Source organism: Aspergillus clavatus, genomic scaffold (assembly GCF_000002715.2).
Source record: "Aspergillus clavatus NRRL 1 1099423829792 genomic scaffold, whole genome shotgun sequence".
NCBI classification, from domain to species: Eukaryota; Fungi; Ascomycota; class Eurotiomycetes; order Eurotiales; family Aspergillaceae; genus Aspergillus; species Aspergillus clavatus.
The window spans coordinates 187774-205688 of NW_001517107.1; the positions used below are offsets into that span (position 1 = coordinate 187774).

Sequence of the window (17915 nt, forward strand, 5' to 3'; positions counted from 1 at the left end):
CTGAACTCCTACACCACTCTTGAGACTTGCTTTCCTCTTGCCATCATACATGCATCTTTATCTGCTGGGGGTGATTTTGATTAAACACATGTAGTCAGTGGTATCATCCGCAACCCGCTTAGAACTCATTGCATTTTCTTGGACCAGATATCAAATTTCACACTTGGTTGTGAATATCACGGAGCATCAGCGATCAGCAGCCAGAGCCTTCAGTCTTGGAACCAGGGCCATCATGTATTTGTGATAGTAGTATAGAGCAGGAATATATATTGACTCCGTATAATCACAGAGAAGATAAAAAAGTCAGTCCTTCACTCGAAGTGTCCCTGGACTGACTCATTCTTCACCACTTCAAAACGATCCTCCTCTATCCAGCGAGTCCGTCGATAGACGGGAACCGCGGGCTCCGAATCACGCATCTAGAACTTCAGATCATCGTGGCAATCCTGAGTCCTGAGTCCTGACTCGGATGTTTTTTCTGACTGCTGGAGCGAACGGCTAGTCACGTGGAGAATGGCGCGTGGCACTAACCACGTTAAGATGCCTTGGCACGTGGAGCCAATTGGTTACTAGCCTCAGGTTCTCGTCTTGGCTGCCTTTTTTGCAGGCTGTCTCCTCTTCCAACTTCCAAGCGTCCACTAACTCCACTCATCCACTCTCCAGACTCTAGTGGTTCAATTTCTCACACGAGCTGCCAAAGTTGGCAATGACCTGGAGTAACTATGAGGACTCTTCTATGGCCTTCCAACCATAATGGATCAACTCATGAATTTGATTGCATGGCACAACTTCTGTCAAGTGTCAAACTCGATCTACCAGAGTCATGGGGCAAGCTAAAGACCACTAGATCGTGTTCTACTTTTCTACAAGCAAAAAAAAAAAACATTGTTATGTTTTCTCCATATCGTCAGTGGGAATGATATCATTTTCCAGTATTTTCTCTCTCTCTCTCTCCTTTTTTTTTTTTTTTTCTTATGTAGCTTCTGGAATCGATTGAGCCTTGGCTTCCCTTTTCGGTGGCCATGGAGCCACATGTTTCTGTCCACAGTTTTCACCCAACGTTTCGATCGATTTAAAAACAGTATATTTGGCCACAATGGAGTTGTTCTCTGAAAATCGAATCTGCCAACTTGATCTGACGCAGACAAAGAATCGGACTCTGGTGAAGATCAAGCGGCATGCCAGCCCATCTTCTTCCTCACCGTGGTGGTGCATCAATTGCATCCCCACATGAGACAGACCTCCAACAAGATGTAATTTCCACATCTCAAGTTCACTCATCTCGCGAGGACGAGAATGCCATCGCCGAGATCCATCGTACGTTGACAGAGAGAACCCGGCATGGAGATCGCCAATACCCCGAGCCGCACTCATCATTCGATCATTTTCTTGAGAAGGAACTTCGGGATGGGAAGAGAAAGGCGAACCTGGGCGTCTGCTTTCTATCTATCACAACCTGGGGAGACGGAGCAGCGCACGTCAATGTAAAGACACTGGGGACCGCTTTATGGCGCACCTTAACATTCCAAGATGTCTATGAATGGACTATCCAGCCTTTATTCTCGAAGAGAAAGCCCCATAATGGACGCCGTCTTATTCGTGACTTTTCTGGAGTGGTTCGAACTGGAGAGATAATGCTGTAGGTTCCCAATCTTCCCGACTTGCCCTGTCCCACAAAGAGCTAATCCCGTGTCCTTAGCGTGCTGGGACGACCAGGAGCTGGGTGTTCAACATTCCTTCGGACAGTTGCTGGCTATCATTCCTCTTTTCTTGGAGTGTCGGGAACTCTCGATTATTCGGGAATCAGTCAAGAAGAGGTCAAGAAATACTACCGGGGCCAAGTGGTCTATGTCCCCGAGGACGACGCGCATTTCCCCACTCTCAACGTCCAGCAAACTCTGGAGTTTGCCCTGGAAAGTAAGACACCCAAGAGATATCAAGAGAGAATACCGCGATATCTTGAAATTTACGGGAAAGTGTTTGGGATGTCCCACACAATGAATACGCTCGTAGGAAATGAGTATATCAGGGGCGTCTCAGGTGGAGAACGAAAGCGGATCTCCATCATTGAGTCTCTTGCAACGGACTCATCAGTCATGTGCTGGGATAATTCTACCAGAGGTCTGGACGCTCTGTCAGCGTTGGACTATGTCCGCAGTCTCCGAATCATGACCGACACATGCGGCAAGGCAACTCTGTTGACCCTGTACCAAGCGTCTGATGCCATCTTCGACCTGGTCGATAAAGTTTTGCTCATTGACGAAGGACGCATGCTCTATCAAGGCCCTGCATGCGAAGCTAAAAAGTACTTCGAAGATTTGGGTTATCAGTGTGCGGAGATGCAGACCGTGTCGGACTTCCTGACAAGCATCACACTCCCAGAGCGACGAAAGTTCCGGCCTGGATGGGAGCATCGTGCCCCCAAAGGACCAATCGAATTGGAGAATGCTTTTCGAAAAAGTGAGGCTTTCCAGCATGTACAAAATGACATAAGACGCTACGAAGATAACAAGCTTGACGGCAAAGTTACGGGTGAATCACTGTTTGATTCGGATTGTGGGAGCTTGGAGGATTTCAAAAGGGCTGTTCAGACTGAAAAGTCTCGCTTTGTCTCTTCCAAATCGCCCTACACAATCTCCCTCTTCCGCCAGGTAGTCCTGTGTGCCAAACGTCAGATGTGGCAAGTGAAAGGCCACATGTCGCCGATCTTCATTAAGCTCATTTCGTGTGTGATTTACGGTCTGTTGATCGGATCAATGTTCTACGATTTGCCACAGGATACTGATGGCATGTACTCCCGTGGAGGCGTCATATTTTATTCCTCTATTTTGCTTGCCTGGCTTCAGATGTCGGAGTTGGAAGAGGCAATGCAGGGGCGAGACATCCTTAGTCGCCAGAAGAAGTTTGCCTTTGTTCGACCGAGTGCAGTGTGTCTAGCCAGGGTCCTCGCAGATTTTGTCCTGGTTTTCATTCTCACTGCCCTATATTTGGTCGTGGTTTATTTCTTGGCGGGACTGAAGACAAGCGTATGCATCAATCCAAGTTCAAGGCCCCTCATTCATTGTTTTACTAAGGCTTGAATTCTTAGGCTGGACCGTTCTGGATTGACTTCCTCTTCATATACTTGTGCACAATCTGTCTCACAGCCCAGTTCAGGCTGTTCGCTGCAGCCTCCTCGAGTTTCGAGGTCGCATTACGGTACAGCGGGGTCTCTGTGCTTTTCTGCATCGTCTTCGGTGGCTACGTGTTGTCCGTGGACAAGATGATGAACGATGTTCCCTGGGTGGGCTGGATAGCGGTAAGTGTGATTCAGAATGGGCGTTGCCAGCAATAAACTTACCGAGTTCTAGTACACCACACCAGCTCTATACACTTATGAAGCAATGATGGCCGTAGAGTTTCACAACACCGATTTCAGTTGTGCGTCCGGATCAGTGGTTCCATCGGGCCCCAGCTATCAGGATGCTGCGTACCAAACATGTGGTTCTTCCGGTAGTCGACCGGGGACGACAGTCGTCGGCGGTGATGAGTACCTCGCTGCACATTATGGGTTTCACTACAGCAATGTGTGGCGTAATTTTGGAATACTATGTCTTTTTACAGTCGTTTATATCGCCGCCACATGCTGGATGAGTGAGATTCTTGACTGGGAGTCAACCAGTGTCGGGCCGATACAGTACAAAAAGGGTGGGAGAGGAACCAGTCGCAGTGTGAGGAAAAGCCGGGATGAAGAGAGCAGCCCTGTACAGATTGACGAGAAACTTCCGGCCTCGCCCGAGTCTTCGAGTGAACGGCCAACCCAAGCCCTCGACGGGACCTCCTCGACTTTTACTTGGGACAATCTTGAGCTCGTCGTGCAAATTGGCAAGGAGGCTCGGAAGTTGTTGGACGGAGTGTCCGGGTATTGCAAACCTGGTACCGTGACAGCTCTTGTTGGAGCCTCCGGGGCTGGCAAATCAACATGTGCGATCATAAATTCACCACCCACCAATGTGATGCGCAGCTTACTGACAGTTACCTAGTGTTGACAGCTCTTACGCAGAGACAGAGCCCAGGAAAATTGACTGGCACAATGTATGTTGATGGACGGCCCGTAGATGAAGGGTTTAGTCGCAACATTGGCTATTGCCAGCAGATGGATATCCATGACGAGACTAGCACTATTCGTGAAGCCTTGGAATTTTCAGCACTACTTCGCCAACCCTCAAATGTCTCCAAACCGGAAAAGCTGTCATATGTGGACACTGTCTTGAATACGCTGGATTTGGTTGACCTACAGAACGCCGTGATCGGATCATTGGACATCGAGAAGAAAAAGCGTGTTACTATTGGAGTGGAACTCTGTGCGAGACCCAAGCTAGTACTCTTTCTTGATGAGCCTACCAGCGGGCTGGACAGTCAAGGCGCATCGAACATCGTCGCTCTGTTACGGCGTCTTGCGAATCTAGGGTTAGCTGTGCTTTGTACCATTCACCAGGCCAACCAGGAGCAATTCGAACAAGTGAGTATCCGCAAGTCATCTCATATTCAGGGGAGGAGGGTTTCATCAAATGCTAATTGCCGATGTCCATAGTTCGATCGTGTATTGGCACTCAGCCCTGGAGGGCGGACTTATTACTTCGGTGAAGTGGGTCAGTCTGGGTGTTCCATCTTTGACTACTTCAGGAAGTACGGCAATGAGCCTGGGAAAGTCACAAATGCAGCAGATTACCTGATTGAGGTGGTCGTCGGTGGCTCGAAAGACAGTACTTGCGAGGCGGACTGGGCAGAGGTGTGGAATCGATCCACGGAGGCCGAGGACATCAAGAAGGAAATTTCTCAACTTCGCAGGGAGAAATTAGAGGAAACAGAGTATTCGGAGAACAATAAATTGATTCGATCAATGCCAACACTTCGCAGTCAGATTATTCTGTTGGCACAGCGCACAATTCGACAGTTCTGGAGAAGCCCGGAATACCCATATTCCCGGCTCTACGCATCGTTTCTACATTCTCTGATCAACGGCTTGACCTATCTGCAGATTGGAAACAGCTTGACGGATCTACAGTCTAAAGCATTTTCTTGCTTTCTGGTCCTGATGTTGATGCCGGAGTTCATAAATGCCATTTCGATGCGCTTCATCATGAACCGCGATATCTGGAGGGCGCGAGAAGGGCCTAGTGGCATCTACTCATGGGTCGCATTCTGCACTGTCCAGATTTTGTCGGAGATACCGTACGCCATTGCCAGTGCGGTAATCTTCTACGTTTTGTACTACTTCCTTGTGGGCCTTCCCTTAGGATTTGCAGCTGGCTATTCCTTCTTGATGTTTTTCCTTTTCTTCTTATTCGCCACGTCCTGGGGCCAGTGGATTGCTGCCTTAAGGTGAGTTTTTGCTAGCGTGACGACCTAGACGGAAGTATGAAGAAGAAGACTAACAATTCTATAGTGCAGATTCCACGGTGGCTGCCACTTTGATGCCATTTTTCATCGTCATGTGCGAGTTGTTCAATGGTATTCTGCAACCGCATAAGAGCATGCCGGTCTTTTGGAAGTACACAATGTACTATGTCACGCCATTCACCTACTGGATAGGAGGTGTTTTAACATCTGTTCTACGTGGAATGCCCGTCATTTGCGACTCCGACGAGCTGGTCAGATTCGAGAGCCCGGCGAACATGACATGCGGCGAGTATGCAAAGTTATGGTTGGCCAGTGGAACTAGCGGTTATCTATCAAATCCAAATGATCGTGGGCAATGCGGATACTGCAAGTACAGTCACGGCGATGATGTGAGTGTACCATGGGGTTTGGGTAGGGGAGTGACGGCTAATTGGATTCCTAGTATCTGTCCGAGCTTGGTCTTGATTCGTCCAAAATCTGGCCATACTTTGGGATCTTTACCGCGTTTGTGATCACGAACTATTTCATGGTTTACCTCCTAGTCTATGTTCGTTCGGTAATGAAGCCGTTATGGCGTCGATGATGATACATGCACATACGACATCAAAGATCGTATGTCGATAGCCACACTACTCTTTCTTTCAACCATGCATCACTCACAAGCCTTTTTTGAGTCTCAACAAGCGATGTTGAAGTGTTTGCTGTTTGGGATTTGTCGGGTAGTCTTGATCTTCGTGAAGAACGATGTGTTAGTTGTATATATCAAAAGCCAACCCATGTGGTTGAACATATGACTAGAATAGCAAGCCCGAGAATATCCCCGATCCCGGAGATTGCTGTATACGGCAACTCCGGTCCGGTCGGAGACTGGTATCTCCGATGGATCAATTCGTTCTCATTCAGTAAACCACCAGGTTGGCTGTGAAATAAACTGCCCCTGGATAGGTTACAGTCGTCTTACTCGCTAGAGGATCAGATAAGCGCTAAGTGAACGGTGCTTCCTTGAAAGTGGTAAAAATTCTTCGTCTCTTCCACAATCTGTGACTGTTGACAGAGCCAGATGCTACAAGGCTGAAACCCCACGTCTGGGTCGAGCGTTGCTGCTGATGATTCATACCTTGTTACCTTCATCCTCGTTCATAACTCAGTGGGAAAAGTAAGACCGCAGAGATGGAGGACGATCAAGAGCTACCATCGAATCATGAGAACTCAGAGTCATCGCCCAGGTCTGTAGCGCGACGTCGTCGGCCACCATTGTCATGTACAGTTTGCAGACGGCGCAAACTCAAATGCGATCGGGCATTTCCATGCAGTCAATGCATCAAGTCCAAGACCCCTGAATTGTGTGTCTATGTAAGGTCTCAGACTGGCCATGTGTCGGGCATTCCACGCGTCGAGGACCAAGACAAACTCCTGGACCGCACAGCGACGCGACGTAGTCCAGCTTACAGCGGTGTCTATGTCTTTGACTCGAAGAATCAGCCATCTCCAAACAGAGTCACTAAGTCCAAGAACCGCTCTGATGAGCTGCAGGAGTTGCGTAATCGCGTACAGGTTCTGGAACATGCCCTGGCCAGGACTGGCCCGATCCAGACGCCAGAGACTCTTGGTACTGTGTCTTCGGCTGTGTCAGATGCAGGACTTCGACCGGCGGGAGACGAAAACTATCTCAGTGACCAAGTCAGGTCCTTACCATGGCCTTGCTTCCGGGGCAAAAAGACGAAAACGACGTATTGTGGTCGTTCTCATTCTGTGGTAGCCATCTCGTTTGTAAGTAGGGAGCTTATCTTATGTGCGACGAGCATACGGGGACTAAGATATGGTAATATGGTAGTTCAGGGATGTCGGTGACTTTTTGAAACAGCGAAAGTCGAAGCGCAAGGAAGATTCTGGGTACGGTAGTTTGAAGCAATTTCGCCGTGAAATGTTTTCGAAGGAGAAGCAAGACCAGCAACGTGCACGAAGCGAACGGGCGAATTCGTTTGAGGCATTTCTCCCGCCTCGACACATTGCTGATGAGCTGCTCGAACTTTATTTGAGCAATTTTGAAACCACGCATCGGGTTCTTCATATTCCATCCTTCCTCAAGCAGTATGAAGAGTACTGGGCTGGAGGAGGAGACCCGGATATGGTCTTCCTGGCTAAGCTCTTAGCATTGATGGCTGCCAGTAGTTGTTTTTACAACTCTTCCACGAAGATCAATGGCAAGGATCCTCTTTCCCAAGTTGTGGTGAATTGGATTGAGGCTGTTCAGACATGGATCGTCACACCCTCTGCTACATGTAGCCTTGATTTTGACAAGTTGCAAGTACATTGTCTGCTGATGATTGCGCGTCAAGCAAACGCCATCGAAGGAGATACAATCTGGATATCGTCTGGCTACCTGCTACGATCCGCTATGTCTATGGGCTTACATCGTAATCCACTGCGCTTCCAGAAAATGTCAAAATTTTGGGCTGAAATGCGGCGTCGTTTGTGGGCAACAATACAAGAACTTGACCTACAGTCATCACTGGATGGAGGCATGCCGCCTTCGATTGATTTGGAAGAATATGATTGCGATGCGCCTTCCAATTATGACGATGCAGATCTTTTTGAAAGCATGACAGAAGATTCAATTCCTAAGGGGCCCAGTGTCCTCACTCGAAGCAGCTTCCAGGTCCTACTCTCCTATTCATTCCCCATACGAGTCCAAATAGCACAGCTTGTCAACCGTTTGAGGTTCAAATTATCGTACGATGAAGCCTTGCGGCTGAGCGAGCAGCTGACGCAGTCAATCCATGAGGCGATGTCTTTGTTTCCCACTGAGAGGTCAACTGGAAACATATCTGGGGTTCGGAATCCTGCATTTACCAAATCATACTTCGATTTCATTATGCGGAGAAACTTGCTTGTTCTCCATCGGCCCTTTTTCTTGAGCATTATGAGAACTCCAAAATTCGCCTATTCGCGAAAGGTTTGTCTCGATTCTGCGCTGGAGATTCTCTCCCAGCTAGAACTTCCGCTTCAGGATCTTCCCGAGGCTAAGCCGAATCCTCATCTTGGGAGTCTGACGGGTGGGATGTTCCGCGAGGAGCTATTTCATTCAGCTATGATGGTGTGTGTTGAACTTTCGCTGCAGGCTGATGAGCAGAGGCAGTCTAGGTCCTTGTTCCCAGGCCAAAGTAGCGTCTTGAGCTCGCTCAATGAAATAGTGGAATCGCAGCAAACTATCATGCTACATGCTGTTGAAGCTGCAATCAATGTCTTTGGTACTCGAATTGTATTCGGAGGAAAGGGGTCCAAACATTATCTGTTTTTGACACTGGTGCTCGCATCGGTGAAAGCGCGGTTAAAAGGGGAAGACCCATATGAATCCATCGAACGATCTGCGAACAAGGCCATCAAGGACTGCCGATTGTTAATGAGGGGGGTACCTTGGAGTGAAGTTCGAGGGCAAAATGAAAATACCCCAGACCTGGTACCGGCCCCTAAGTCCATATCAAAAACGACACTTTTGCTAATCTCGGCACCCCAGATGGACGACTCTGCCACGAAGCTCGATGCTAATAACGAATCCCTTGATATTCCTTTTGACCCGAGCTGTTTAGTCTCAACCTCTATGAGTGATGTCCCAGTATGTCCAAGTCATTCCATCCTGTTAACCAAAGAGGCTAACCTCTAAGCCCCTTGATTTTGGAAACCTCTTTGACATAGCTGATTACGGAATGCCGGAGCTTTGGAGTCACAATCTTTTCTCAGGGGTTTCATGACTTCATGTGCAAGTGGAAGTCGATTTTTGATATACAGTGTTGACGCCTTCATGACGTCCGGTCTAGGAACCCACGATGGAGAATACACATAATCGCACTTCCATAACTATCCAGAGCCAGCCTTTGCAAATTGCCAGAATCTCCTGATGGTAACACTCGGCCATCTCGGTTAATGGGCTTACACGTGCGCCGATCTCTTGGGTCGACTATGCCATGAGCTAGTGCCGACCTGAAGTCTATTGAATTTAACGTGGATTAAACGCAATACCTTGTTGAGCACTTTTGCTGAATTCAACAGTTTTGGCACCAGATCAAGGGATAAAAAGGGCCCGCCCCAGCGATTCATACCATGAATTCGTATCTCGTCTCTGTACAGTGACATTGTGCCATAAATTCTTAGCTATGTCGTAGGTCTACCAGAAATGTCTCCTACAACAAAACGGGAATTAACTATTGAGATATTATAGCAACATCCTCACAACCCTCGGGCTTCGCGCTGCCTCTGGCCAGGAGCAGCCTCCCAACTATGCCACCGTCTACCTGCTCGCCAACTGGTTTTATGCGTATGTCATCCTCAGCAGCCGGGCGGTGAAACGCCTGCGAGGCATCGACCACAACGCGGCACCCCGAGAAGATCTCAACAAATACGGCGACGTGGCCGTGCAGTCGGGCAAAATGTACCGGCGGGCTCTCAACCACCCCACCTGCTGATCAAAGTGTGCATGTTATTGAGAAGATTTAGTGCTTCTGGCCGTCCACGTAGACCTGGCTCGCGAGGCGATCAATGGGATCGGAGCGTGGCATACGCTTTCCCGGATTGCGTTCGGATTGTGTTATATCCTCATTGAATCGGAAACGCTAAGCTTCTTGCGTTTTATCATGTGCTGGTCGGGAAACATGAGCTGTATCACTGGGCTAGTGTTGGCTGGCAAGAAGTTGTAGTACACAACATGCACAGGTATACACACCTGAATTGTCAAATGACATTCACTTTCACACATATTGTCAACGTGGACGAAAATATGACCCTCGAGATAGAGTAGCAATCGAACCTTTCTTCATAAATGCACCAATCTCGACCTCCCCTGGCTGGCCAGATGTGGAGCTGATGAAGCGTACAACTTGGATACCATCGCGGAGATTGCTTTCCAACCGTTCTGATCCTTCTACAGTCGTTGCTGGCTCTCCTTCTTTGAGCAACACGCGCGCACAAGCTTCCCTTTGACGACGAACACGCAGTCGCCGTCGTCTTCGTCTCTCTCGCTCTCGCTCTCAACGGTGGCGCTGCTCCATCGCTAGAATGGCCTCGTGTGCGCAGAAAGCAACTACCGTAGCACCTACACCCGCAGCAGAGATCGGCACTATGATCTCAGGGGTCAATTTGTGCAGCATGTTTTGCTTGAGATCTCCTGATATAGAGAATGGTCAAGGGAAACAAAAACGGGACGGATCGCGACACCTTGCATGAACTTAGTCATTCTTGATGTTGTACAGATTTTATGCACCTGAACTTCTATATATAATTGGTGAAAGTTTCGCGTGCCATCAGCACCTGCCAGCGGTGGAATTATCGTGATCGACACGGGCGCTTGGTCTTTGACTGCAAGCATTGTGTGGAGAGGTATCGTGCATCTCACGTTGATCGTCGCGATGGAGCGATTCTACAGGCGGAGAAACTTCAGCCGACCATTGCAGACAACACCTTTGCTGATATCGAATACAGTTTACCGACGATGTGCCGTACTGGCAGGTGGACACTTTTATTTCGATTTTCAGAAGCCCATCACCTTTTGGCGGTGGGGTGGCCAGGACATCAGGATCTTTGGCTCCGGGGTCATGAACGGCAATGGACAGCGTTGGTACAATGAGTTTGCCGGGTAAGAGATTCTTGTATGAATGTCTATTGCCTGTGTCTTAAGTTTCATAGACACTGACAAATTCCAGGACTCTAACAACAAGTACTACCGACCTATCCTCTTCGTGACTGATAATGCCACTCGACTCTCAGTTGAAGGCATTGCACAGCTCAATTCGCCCTGCTGGACCAACTTCTTCGTTCGCACCAAGGACGTCTTGTTTGATAATGTTTACATCAAATGCTTACTCGACCAACGCATCTGTAAGTGGGACAGCCTCTCCGGAGCGAGCCAAGTACTACCACCGTTCAATCAGGCCCTTCCTAAGAACACTGACGGCTTTGATTCCCTCAATGTTGACGGCTTGTCCGTCACCAACGCCCGGGTTGATATTGGCGACGGCAGCTTCTCGCCAAAGCCCAACACCACCAACAACTTCGTGCAGAAATTGTGGTGCAACAATACACACGGTGTGAGCATGGGAAGCATCGGCCAGGATCGCGGCGTTTTGGACATGATTGAGTATGCATACATTGAGAATGTGATACTGCTGAGCGGCGAAGTGAGAGAACTCCTATATCCAAGGGACTAACAGTAGCAGAATGGCGCCCGTCTCAAGGCGCGGGCCGGTGAGAACGTCGGCTATGGCCGGATCAATAACATCACCTACAAAAACATCCATATTTGAAACACGGATCACCCCGTTGTACTGGACCAGTATTACTTCAAAATCGATGCAGCGGGATGTGCCTCATTCTCATCAAAGTTCAATGTCACTAACATCAACTTTGAGAACATATCAGGCACGTCTTCCGGGAAACAGGGCAAGGTCGTGGCTGACCTAACCTGCTCGCCGAATGCCGTGTGCTTGGACGTTCACTTGAAGAATATCAACCTGTCGAGTCCTGCAGGTGACCTACCAGTGATCATCTGTGATGGAATTCAGGGGGATATTGGGGTTGAGTGCCAATATTCTTCCACTAGTTCAACAACCAAGCGCACGACTGGACTGGCCAGCGGTTAATTTACGGTTAAAAATGGTCTATAATGTGATGAATGCATATCAGACATATCCAGATCAAAGTTATGTCTACTCAGCTCCAGCGTAAAAAAGTATTATATGTCAAACAGCAGAACCAGTCAAACCATATATTCCCCCCTTTCAACTGCGGTTCCAGGTCAAGCTCTACTCTTTTCACAACTGCCGTAGATCTAATAGGAAATTCCGTCCGAAAGAATTCGACCACTTCTCCTCCACCGGCCGGTGTACTTTATTTTCTCACAAAAGATTCGCCGCTGGCATGCTGCAACTCTATGACCGTACCAATAGCTCGGCCTGAGAGACCCGCGCGCAGCTTCTGCTTCTCAGTCACTTGAAGGGGAAACAACCCATATCCTGAATTCCTATAAACCCCAGCGTATTTCTCCAGCGGCAGGGACGGCTGCAGAGGCGATGACGGCAAGCCAGGGTATAATCTCAGCGTGGCCTCCTCTACCGTCTCCAACGCCCTCTGCAGTTGTTCTCTGGCTGTTCTTTCTAGCTGCTTGCTATACTCGCCGGCGTGCGCAGGCGGTATTCCAAGGAGCAATGTCAAAAAGATACATATACAATGACGCCTCCTGGACAGAGAAAATATGTGTTATGCATACACAGTGGATCACAGATGCTCTCTTTGGATTTGCGCCCCAGTGCATAGCGAGCTCTGACCGATGTGACAAGGTGTCTTTTCAAAGTCATGTGTACAGCAACCTGCTCGTCTGCAAGGACAAGGTCCTCCCGGATCAACAAGGCAAGAGGCGTGTCCCAGTCGATTGGAGATGAGGTGCGTTTGCTACTTTGAATACCATGGGAGGTTACAGCCGCGGTCAAGGTTTCTGTCGTACTGCAGGCAGAGAAAAGAGGAAATCTGTGGTCATAGGGTTATCAGGCAGGTTCGCTTGCCCATATGCTAGGATGCATTGGCAGGGGTCAAACGCGAGTATAAGATATACCAATCTTGTTAAGTGTGGAGGAGCCATGAATGACGGCCATACTCAGTCCAGGAATGTTTTATTTCGCAAGTTCGGATTGCACACATTCGTCAAATTTGACGGTGAAGGGAGCGTCGCGAACAACCATGTTTGATGTGGTGGGCAGAGCGATGGAAGGGAATTTTGACTCAGGAATAAATCGCCCATACGAGCAAGAGTAAGAAGAGGATAATGCGTAATCTAACATCTCATTTGAACATAATCCCTGCCCGCCTGGTGGGATGCCATGTTGCTATTGGGGTGTTCTATCAACCCGCGTAAACAGGATGGATAGAGCTAGATTCAGCCAGGCTGTGGAAAGGAGCTTGCATATAGAGTACGTGTGCTTTCAGAATGGTCGCAATGCACTCCCACAGTACTCTCTAGATTGCCGAATCAGCTTGTGTCTAATGCTGCTTCATCAAACCGGGTGAGGACCTTGGGTTGAAGGAGGTACCTTGGAAGCTCTCTAGCCAGCAATGGCCGCTAAATACTGAGGATAGATGACTCTTGATTTTGACAGCCAGTAAGAAAGTCAAGATTAGAGATCAGCCATCCAGAAATGATTGATCAAGGCGAACCTTGGGGGTTACTCCGTACATGTTCCTATGGACACTATAAAATGCTTCCTCTGTCCTGCTACAGGTGACTCTCTCCTATTCCGACAGCTTTCTTTGCCATTTTTGTTCGAGAAGCAAGTGTTGGATTGTATCAAGATGGTGATAGACTCTGGGAGCGATTCTCTCTCTTATCCTGCTCCTGTTCAAGAGGAAGTAGGGGAGGTGTCGAAGAGACAGATCCCGGTTACTCTCCTTTCGGGCTTCCTTGTGAGTTACAATAACAACCATCCAAGTGACACTGAGCTAATAACAAACCAGGGGAGTGGTAAAACGACCCTTCTCGAACATATACTCCAGTCACCCGACCATGGGCTGCGTATCGCTGTTGTTGTGAACGATATGAGCAAGTGTGTCTCGTTCGATCCATTTCGAAGACTGAAACTAATTGGCCTTTCAGACTGAACATTGACGCAGCTTTGATCACCCATCACAGAGTGTCGCAGACGCAAGAGAAGCTCATTCAACTGCAAAATGGATGTATCTGCTGTACTTTGCGTGGGGATTTGTTGTCCGAGCTCGCTCACCTCGCCCGTCAGGCCGATGTGCAGTATGTTGTGATCGAGAGTACGGGCATCAGTGAGCCAATGCAGGTGGCCGAAACATTCACAGCTGAGTTCAGCAAGGCAATGTTACAGGCGGATGAGGAGATGATGGTTGATGATGATAGCCGCAAGATTTTAACAGAGATGTAAGTTGGACAGCCTCGAAGGGGTAGACGATCCTTCGATGTGAATGCTAACAAGGAGCAGAGTCAACCTCGGAGGGTTGCACACGCTCGCTAGACTTGATACCACAGTCACAGTAGTCGACGCCTTTAACTTTCTTGCTAGTTTTGATACTGCCGAGTTTCTATCGGACCGATATGGATCCAAGGAAATTATCCCAGAGGATGAGCGGACCATTTCTGACCTCATGGTCGACCAGATCGAGTTCGCAGATGTGCTCATCATCAATAAGATAGAAACTGTGGATGAAGCCACGCGAGTCAGAATCCGAAGACTGTTACAGACCCTTAATCATGAGGCCAAGGTACTCGAGACAAGCTATTCACGAGTCGACGTCAAGGAAATTCTCGATACGGGCAAGTTCAACTTCCTCAAGGCGGCCTCGGGAGCTGGTTGGTTACGAAGTTTGCATGAGATGAGCATACAGACGACAGAAAATGGGGAAAGAATGGCCCCCAAACCGGAGACGATAGAGTATGTGATCTGCCTGAGCCCGCAAATTGGACCTTCTGACGTGAATAGATACGGGATCAATAGTTTCGTGTACACGGCTCGACGACCGTTCCATCCTCGTCGACTGTTCTCCCTGCTTCACGATAAGTTCATCCTGCTTCAGAGCAACGAAGCCGAAGACGATGAAGAAGAGGAGGAGGAGGAGGAGGAAGGTAAGAGAGGAGAAGTAGAGGACAACATGGAAGTAGATGAGGACGAGGACGAGGACGACGATGAAAGCATCGCGGATTTTGACCAACCAGATCCATCAATTATCCTGGCAAACAAACGCAATCACCCTGCCTTTGGCTCGGTTCTTCGCTCCAAAGGATTCTTTTGGTTGGCTACCCGACCGTTCCAGTTTGGAGAATGGAGCCAGGCCGGTGGCATGTTAACGGTTGGCTGCGGAGGGCCATGGTTCGCGGAGGTGCCAGACGAGGCATGGCCCGAAGATCTCGATGTACGAAAGTCCATTGAGAATGACTTTATGGAGCCTTGGGGAGACCGAAGACAGGAGATAGTTGTCATCGGAGAGAGCATCGATAGCGAGTTGGTGGCGAAATCGCTGGACGAATGCCTCCTGGACGACGAAGACATGGAGCGATGGGCAACGGTGATGCAAAATAAAACGATGTCACACCTAGAAAAGCAGGAGGAGATGGAGAGGTTGTGGGAAGACGGATGGGAAGCATGGCCCGAGTTTGGTATTGAGGACGAAGAGGAAGAGGAAGAGGAAGAGGAGGAGGAGAAGAAGAAGAAGAAGCAGAAGAAGCATCGCACCAGCGAGTTTCAAAAGCACAACCACTCTCATGGACATGTGCATACCCACAAATAGCTTGCAGTGTTATCGAAAAAAAAAGATACATTCTATTATCATATTTTATTGCTAGAACACTTGATCGGACATGATCATCATCTCATATCACATCATATACCAGGATCTTCGCACCAAAAAAGAACCGTGTCTATTACCATCCCTCGATCCGGCTCATCTTCAGATGCATTCCCTCAACCGGCTTTGCTGTAACCGCGTCAGCAATGTGAATCTGCTGCTTGGGATCCTGCATCTCGAATCTAAACCTCCCAGCGATACCAGCCCTCAGCGAGGGAAGCAGTGACACTTGCCAGCAGGACCCCATGGGGGATCGGCAGAGACCAAGTGGGTTTGCGATCTCGGTTTCTCGGTTCGCCTCCAGCAATCATGAGGAATGCATTGCGTCTGGTGATACCCAGACTAAGTAGACAGCAACTACAGCCCAGCCAGGGATACCAGCAGACCTAGAATGGAAATTCCTGAGAACAAGAACGGATCAATCGGAATTCAAGTTCCTGCTGGCCGTTGATCATCGCACAGCAGACAATCTGGCAACTGGCATCCATGTGAAATGTGAACCTTTTTCTCAGCCTGCGCTCTCTTTCTAACTTTTGATAGCTTTGCGGCGCTCCTACAACTCCAACTGCATACATGATCCACAAATCAACCCACAAAACCCCTTCCCTTAATTGAACCGCGAAATTGATTGAGTGCACACTACCAGAGTTCCATATCGCAACAATTTCCGTTTCCGGTCAAGCGGACGGATGTTGCATCATCATTTCTACAAGGGCCCGTCAAAGCTGTGTTTCATCCTTCAGAATCTCCAGGGATTGGATTCAACGGCACCAAGAATATTTGAATGATCCTCATCATGAGATGCTTCGATCTGCAACCCTACCGCGTGTTTGCCTCGGCAACTCTGAGGAGTACGCGTATAAACATCTTCGATTGATCTCGGAAAGACTTGATAGCACGTATCCATACTACATCTCTTCTTGAGAACATCGCGATTCATAACTCAAAATAGTGCGATCACGCCGGCCGTCAGCTCAAAATGTCGCTACGGAACGCGGTCAATATTCTCCAGCAATACGTGCAATCGTCACTCGAGCAGCTTCCCGAGCCTGCGCAGAACTTCGTGCTGAATCCTCTGATCCAGAAGGCACTCGCGGCCGCCCTGATCTATGGCGCTGTGCATCAAGCTAATCGTACGTTGTCGCACTGGTCGATCAATAACTGGCAGAGCGCGCATCCGTGGCAAGGAGATCGGGAACTTGTCCTTGTGTCAGGAGGATGCAGCGGCATCGGTAAACATATCATGAAAGATTTAGCTGAGAAAGGCGTGCGTGTGGTTATTCTGGATATCAACGAGCCGGATTTCCAACTACGTGAGTGAAAATTCGCATTCTCCGACGATACTTGAGTGTTGACCTGGCGAAAACAGCCCGCAATGTCCACTTCTTTAAAGCAGACATCACCAAGTCTGAGAGTATCAAGGCTGTTGCTGAGCAAATCCGAGCAAGATTGGGCGATCCCACTGTTCTGGTCAACAACGCAGGCGTTGGCCACGATGGTACCATTCTCGAGGAGCCCGAAGCCAAGATTCGGCAGACGTTTGAGGTGAACACCATTTCACACTTCCTAATGGTCCGAGAGTTTCTGCCTAGCATGATCCGCAAGAATCATGGCCATGTGATTACAATTGCCAGCATGGCGAGCTTTGTGGCGCTGGGTGAAATGGTGGATTACTGCTGTTCCAAGGCCAGTGCGCTGGCATTCCATGAGGGTTTGACGCAGGAACTACGGCACTGGTACCAGGCCAGAAAGGTCCGCACGAGGTAAGTAGTACTCAAAAAGTGAATAATCTCAGAGGGCTAGACTGACAACGGGAAAAGTATCATCCATCCCCTGTGGGTTCGCACCCCGATGACCAAGCAATTGACCGACGTGGGAGAACAGTTCAAGCAGCCTGTGATGACGACGGAAGTGGTGTCACAAGCAGTGGTCAAGCAAATTCTCACTCAGAGCAGTGGGCAGATGATTCTCCCTGCTTCACATACGGCCGCGAGCATCGTGCGGGCTTTCCCGATGTGGTTGCAAGAGCGAGTTCGAAATGTTAGCTCAGGGGCTTTGAAGTCGTTGCGAGAGTTCCAGGCTGCGGGTAAATTGTAATTTGTTGCTGTATATCGACTACGTTTGAGATGAATGAGTTCGTATATATATATATGTATAAATATATCCACGATATGGGAGACTGCACG

At 48.9% G+C, this 17915-nt stretch overlaps 7 protein-coding genes across 7 annotated transcripts, besides 2 other annotated features; 6 read left to right on the top strand and 1 right to left on the bottom strand.

Moving 5' to 3' along the window:
• Nucleotides 1-1178: 1178 nt before the first annotated feature.
• ACLA_043070 (putative ABC multidrug transporter) lies at nt 1179-5965 on the top strand (the record flags this gene model as incomplete). Its single annotated transcript, XM_001275014.1, has 8 exons — nt 1179-1639; nt 1700-3026; nt 3089-3298; nt 3351-3963; nt 4023-4501; nt 4574-5364; nt 5429-5771; nt 5825-5965. The coding sequence occupies 8 exons, from the start codon at nt 1179-1181 to the stop codon at nt 5963-5965; spliced, it is 4365 nt and encodes a 1454-aa protein (XP_001275015.1).
• Nucleotides 5966-6552: 587 nt separating this feature from the next.
• On the top strand, nt 6553-9046 carry ACLA_043080 (putative C6 transcription factor; the record flags this gene model as incomplete). The annotated part of the gene is made up of 2 exons (XM_001275015.1): nt 6553-7152; nt 7217-9046. The coding sequence occupies 2 exons, from the start codon at nt 6553-6555 to the stop codon at nt 9044-9046; spliced, it is 2430 nt and encodes an 809-aa protein (XP_001275016.1).
• Nucleotides 9047-9536: 490 nt separating this feature from the next.
• Nucleotides 9537-9845, top strand: ACLA_043090 (uncharacterized protein; the record flags this gene model as incomplete). Its single annotated transcript, XM_001275016.1, has 2 exons — nt 9537-9541; nt 9602-9845. The coding sequence occupies 2 exons, from the start codon at nt 9537-9539 to the stop codon at nt 9843-9845; spliced, it is 249 nt and encodes an 82-aa protein (XP_001275017.1).
• Nucleotides 9846-10784: 939 nt separating this feature from the next.
• pgxB (putative extracellular exo-polygalacturonase) lies at nt 10785-12014 on the top strand (the record flags this gene model as incomplete). The annotated part of the gene is made up of 3 exons (XM_001275017.1): nt 10785-11011; nt 11054-11552; nt 11709-12014. The coding sequence occupies 3 exons, from the start codon at nt 10785-10787 to the stop codon at nt 12012-12014; spliced, it is 1032 nt and encodes a 343-aa protein (XP_001275018.1).
• A 1702-nt stretch (nt 12015-13716) lies between these two features.
• On the top strand, nt 13717-15672 carry ACLA_043110 (CobW domain protein; the record flags this gene model as incomplete). Its single annotated transcript, XM_001275018.1, has 5 exons — nt 13717-13827; nt 13879-13967; nt 14018-14308; nt 14370-14819; nt 14883-15672. The coding sequence occupies 5 exons, from the start codon at nt 13717-13719 to the stop codon at nt 15670-15672; spliced, it is 1731 nt and encodes a 576-aa protein (XP_001275019.1).
• Nucleotides 14983-15008: a microsatellite.
• Nucleotides 15553-15597: a microsatellite.
• A 133-nt stretch (nt 15673-15805) lies between the features above and the next one.
• ACLA_043120 (uncharacterized protein) lies at nt 15806-15976 on the bottom strand (the record flags this gene model as incomplete). The annotated part of the gene is made up of 1 exon (XM_001275019.1): nt 15806-15976. The coding sequence occupies one exon, from the start codon at nt 15974-15976 to the stop codon at nt 15806-15808; it is 171 nt and encodes a 56-aa protein (XP_001275020.1).
• Nucleotides 15977-16708: 732 nt separating this feature from the next.
• Nucleotides 16709-17826, top strand: ACLA_043130 (SDR family oxidoreductase; the record flags this gene model as incomplete). The annotated part of the gene is made up of 3 exons (XM_001275020.1): nt 16709-17042; nt 17099-17492; nt 17550-17826. The coding sequence occupies 3 exons, from the start codon at nt 16709-16711 to the stop codon at nt 17824-17826; spliced, it is 1005 nt and encodes a 334-aa protein (XP_001275021.1).
• Nucleotides 17827-17915: the final 89 nt, after the last annotated feature.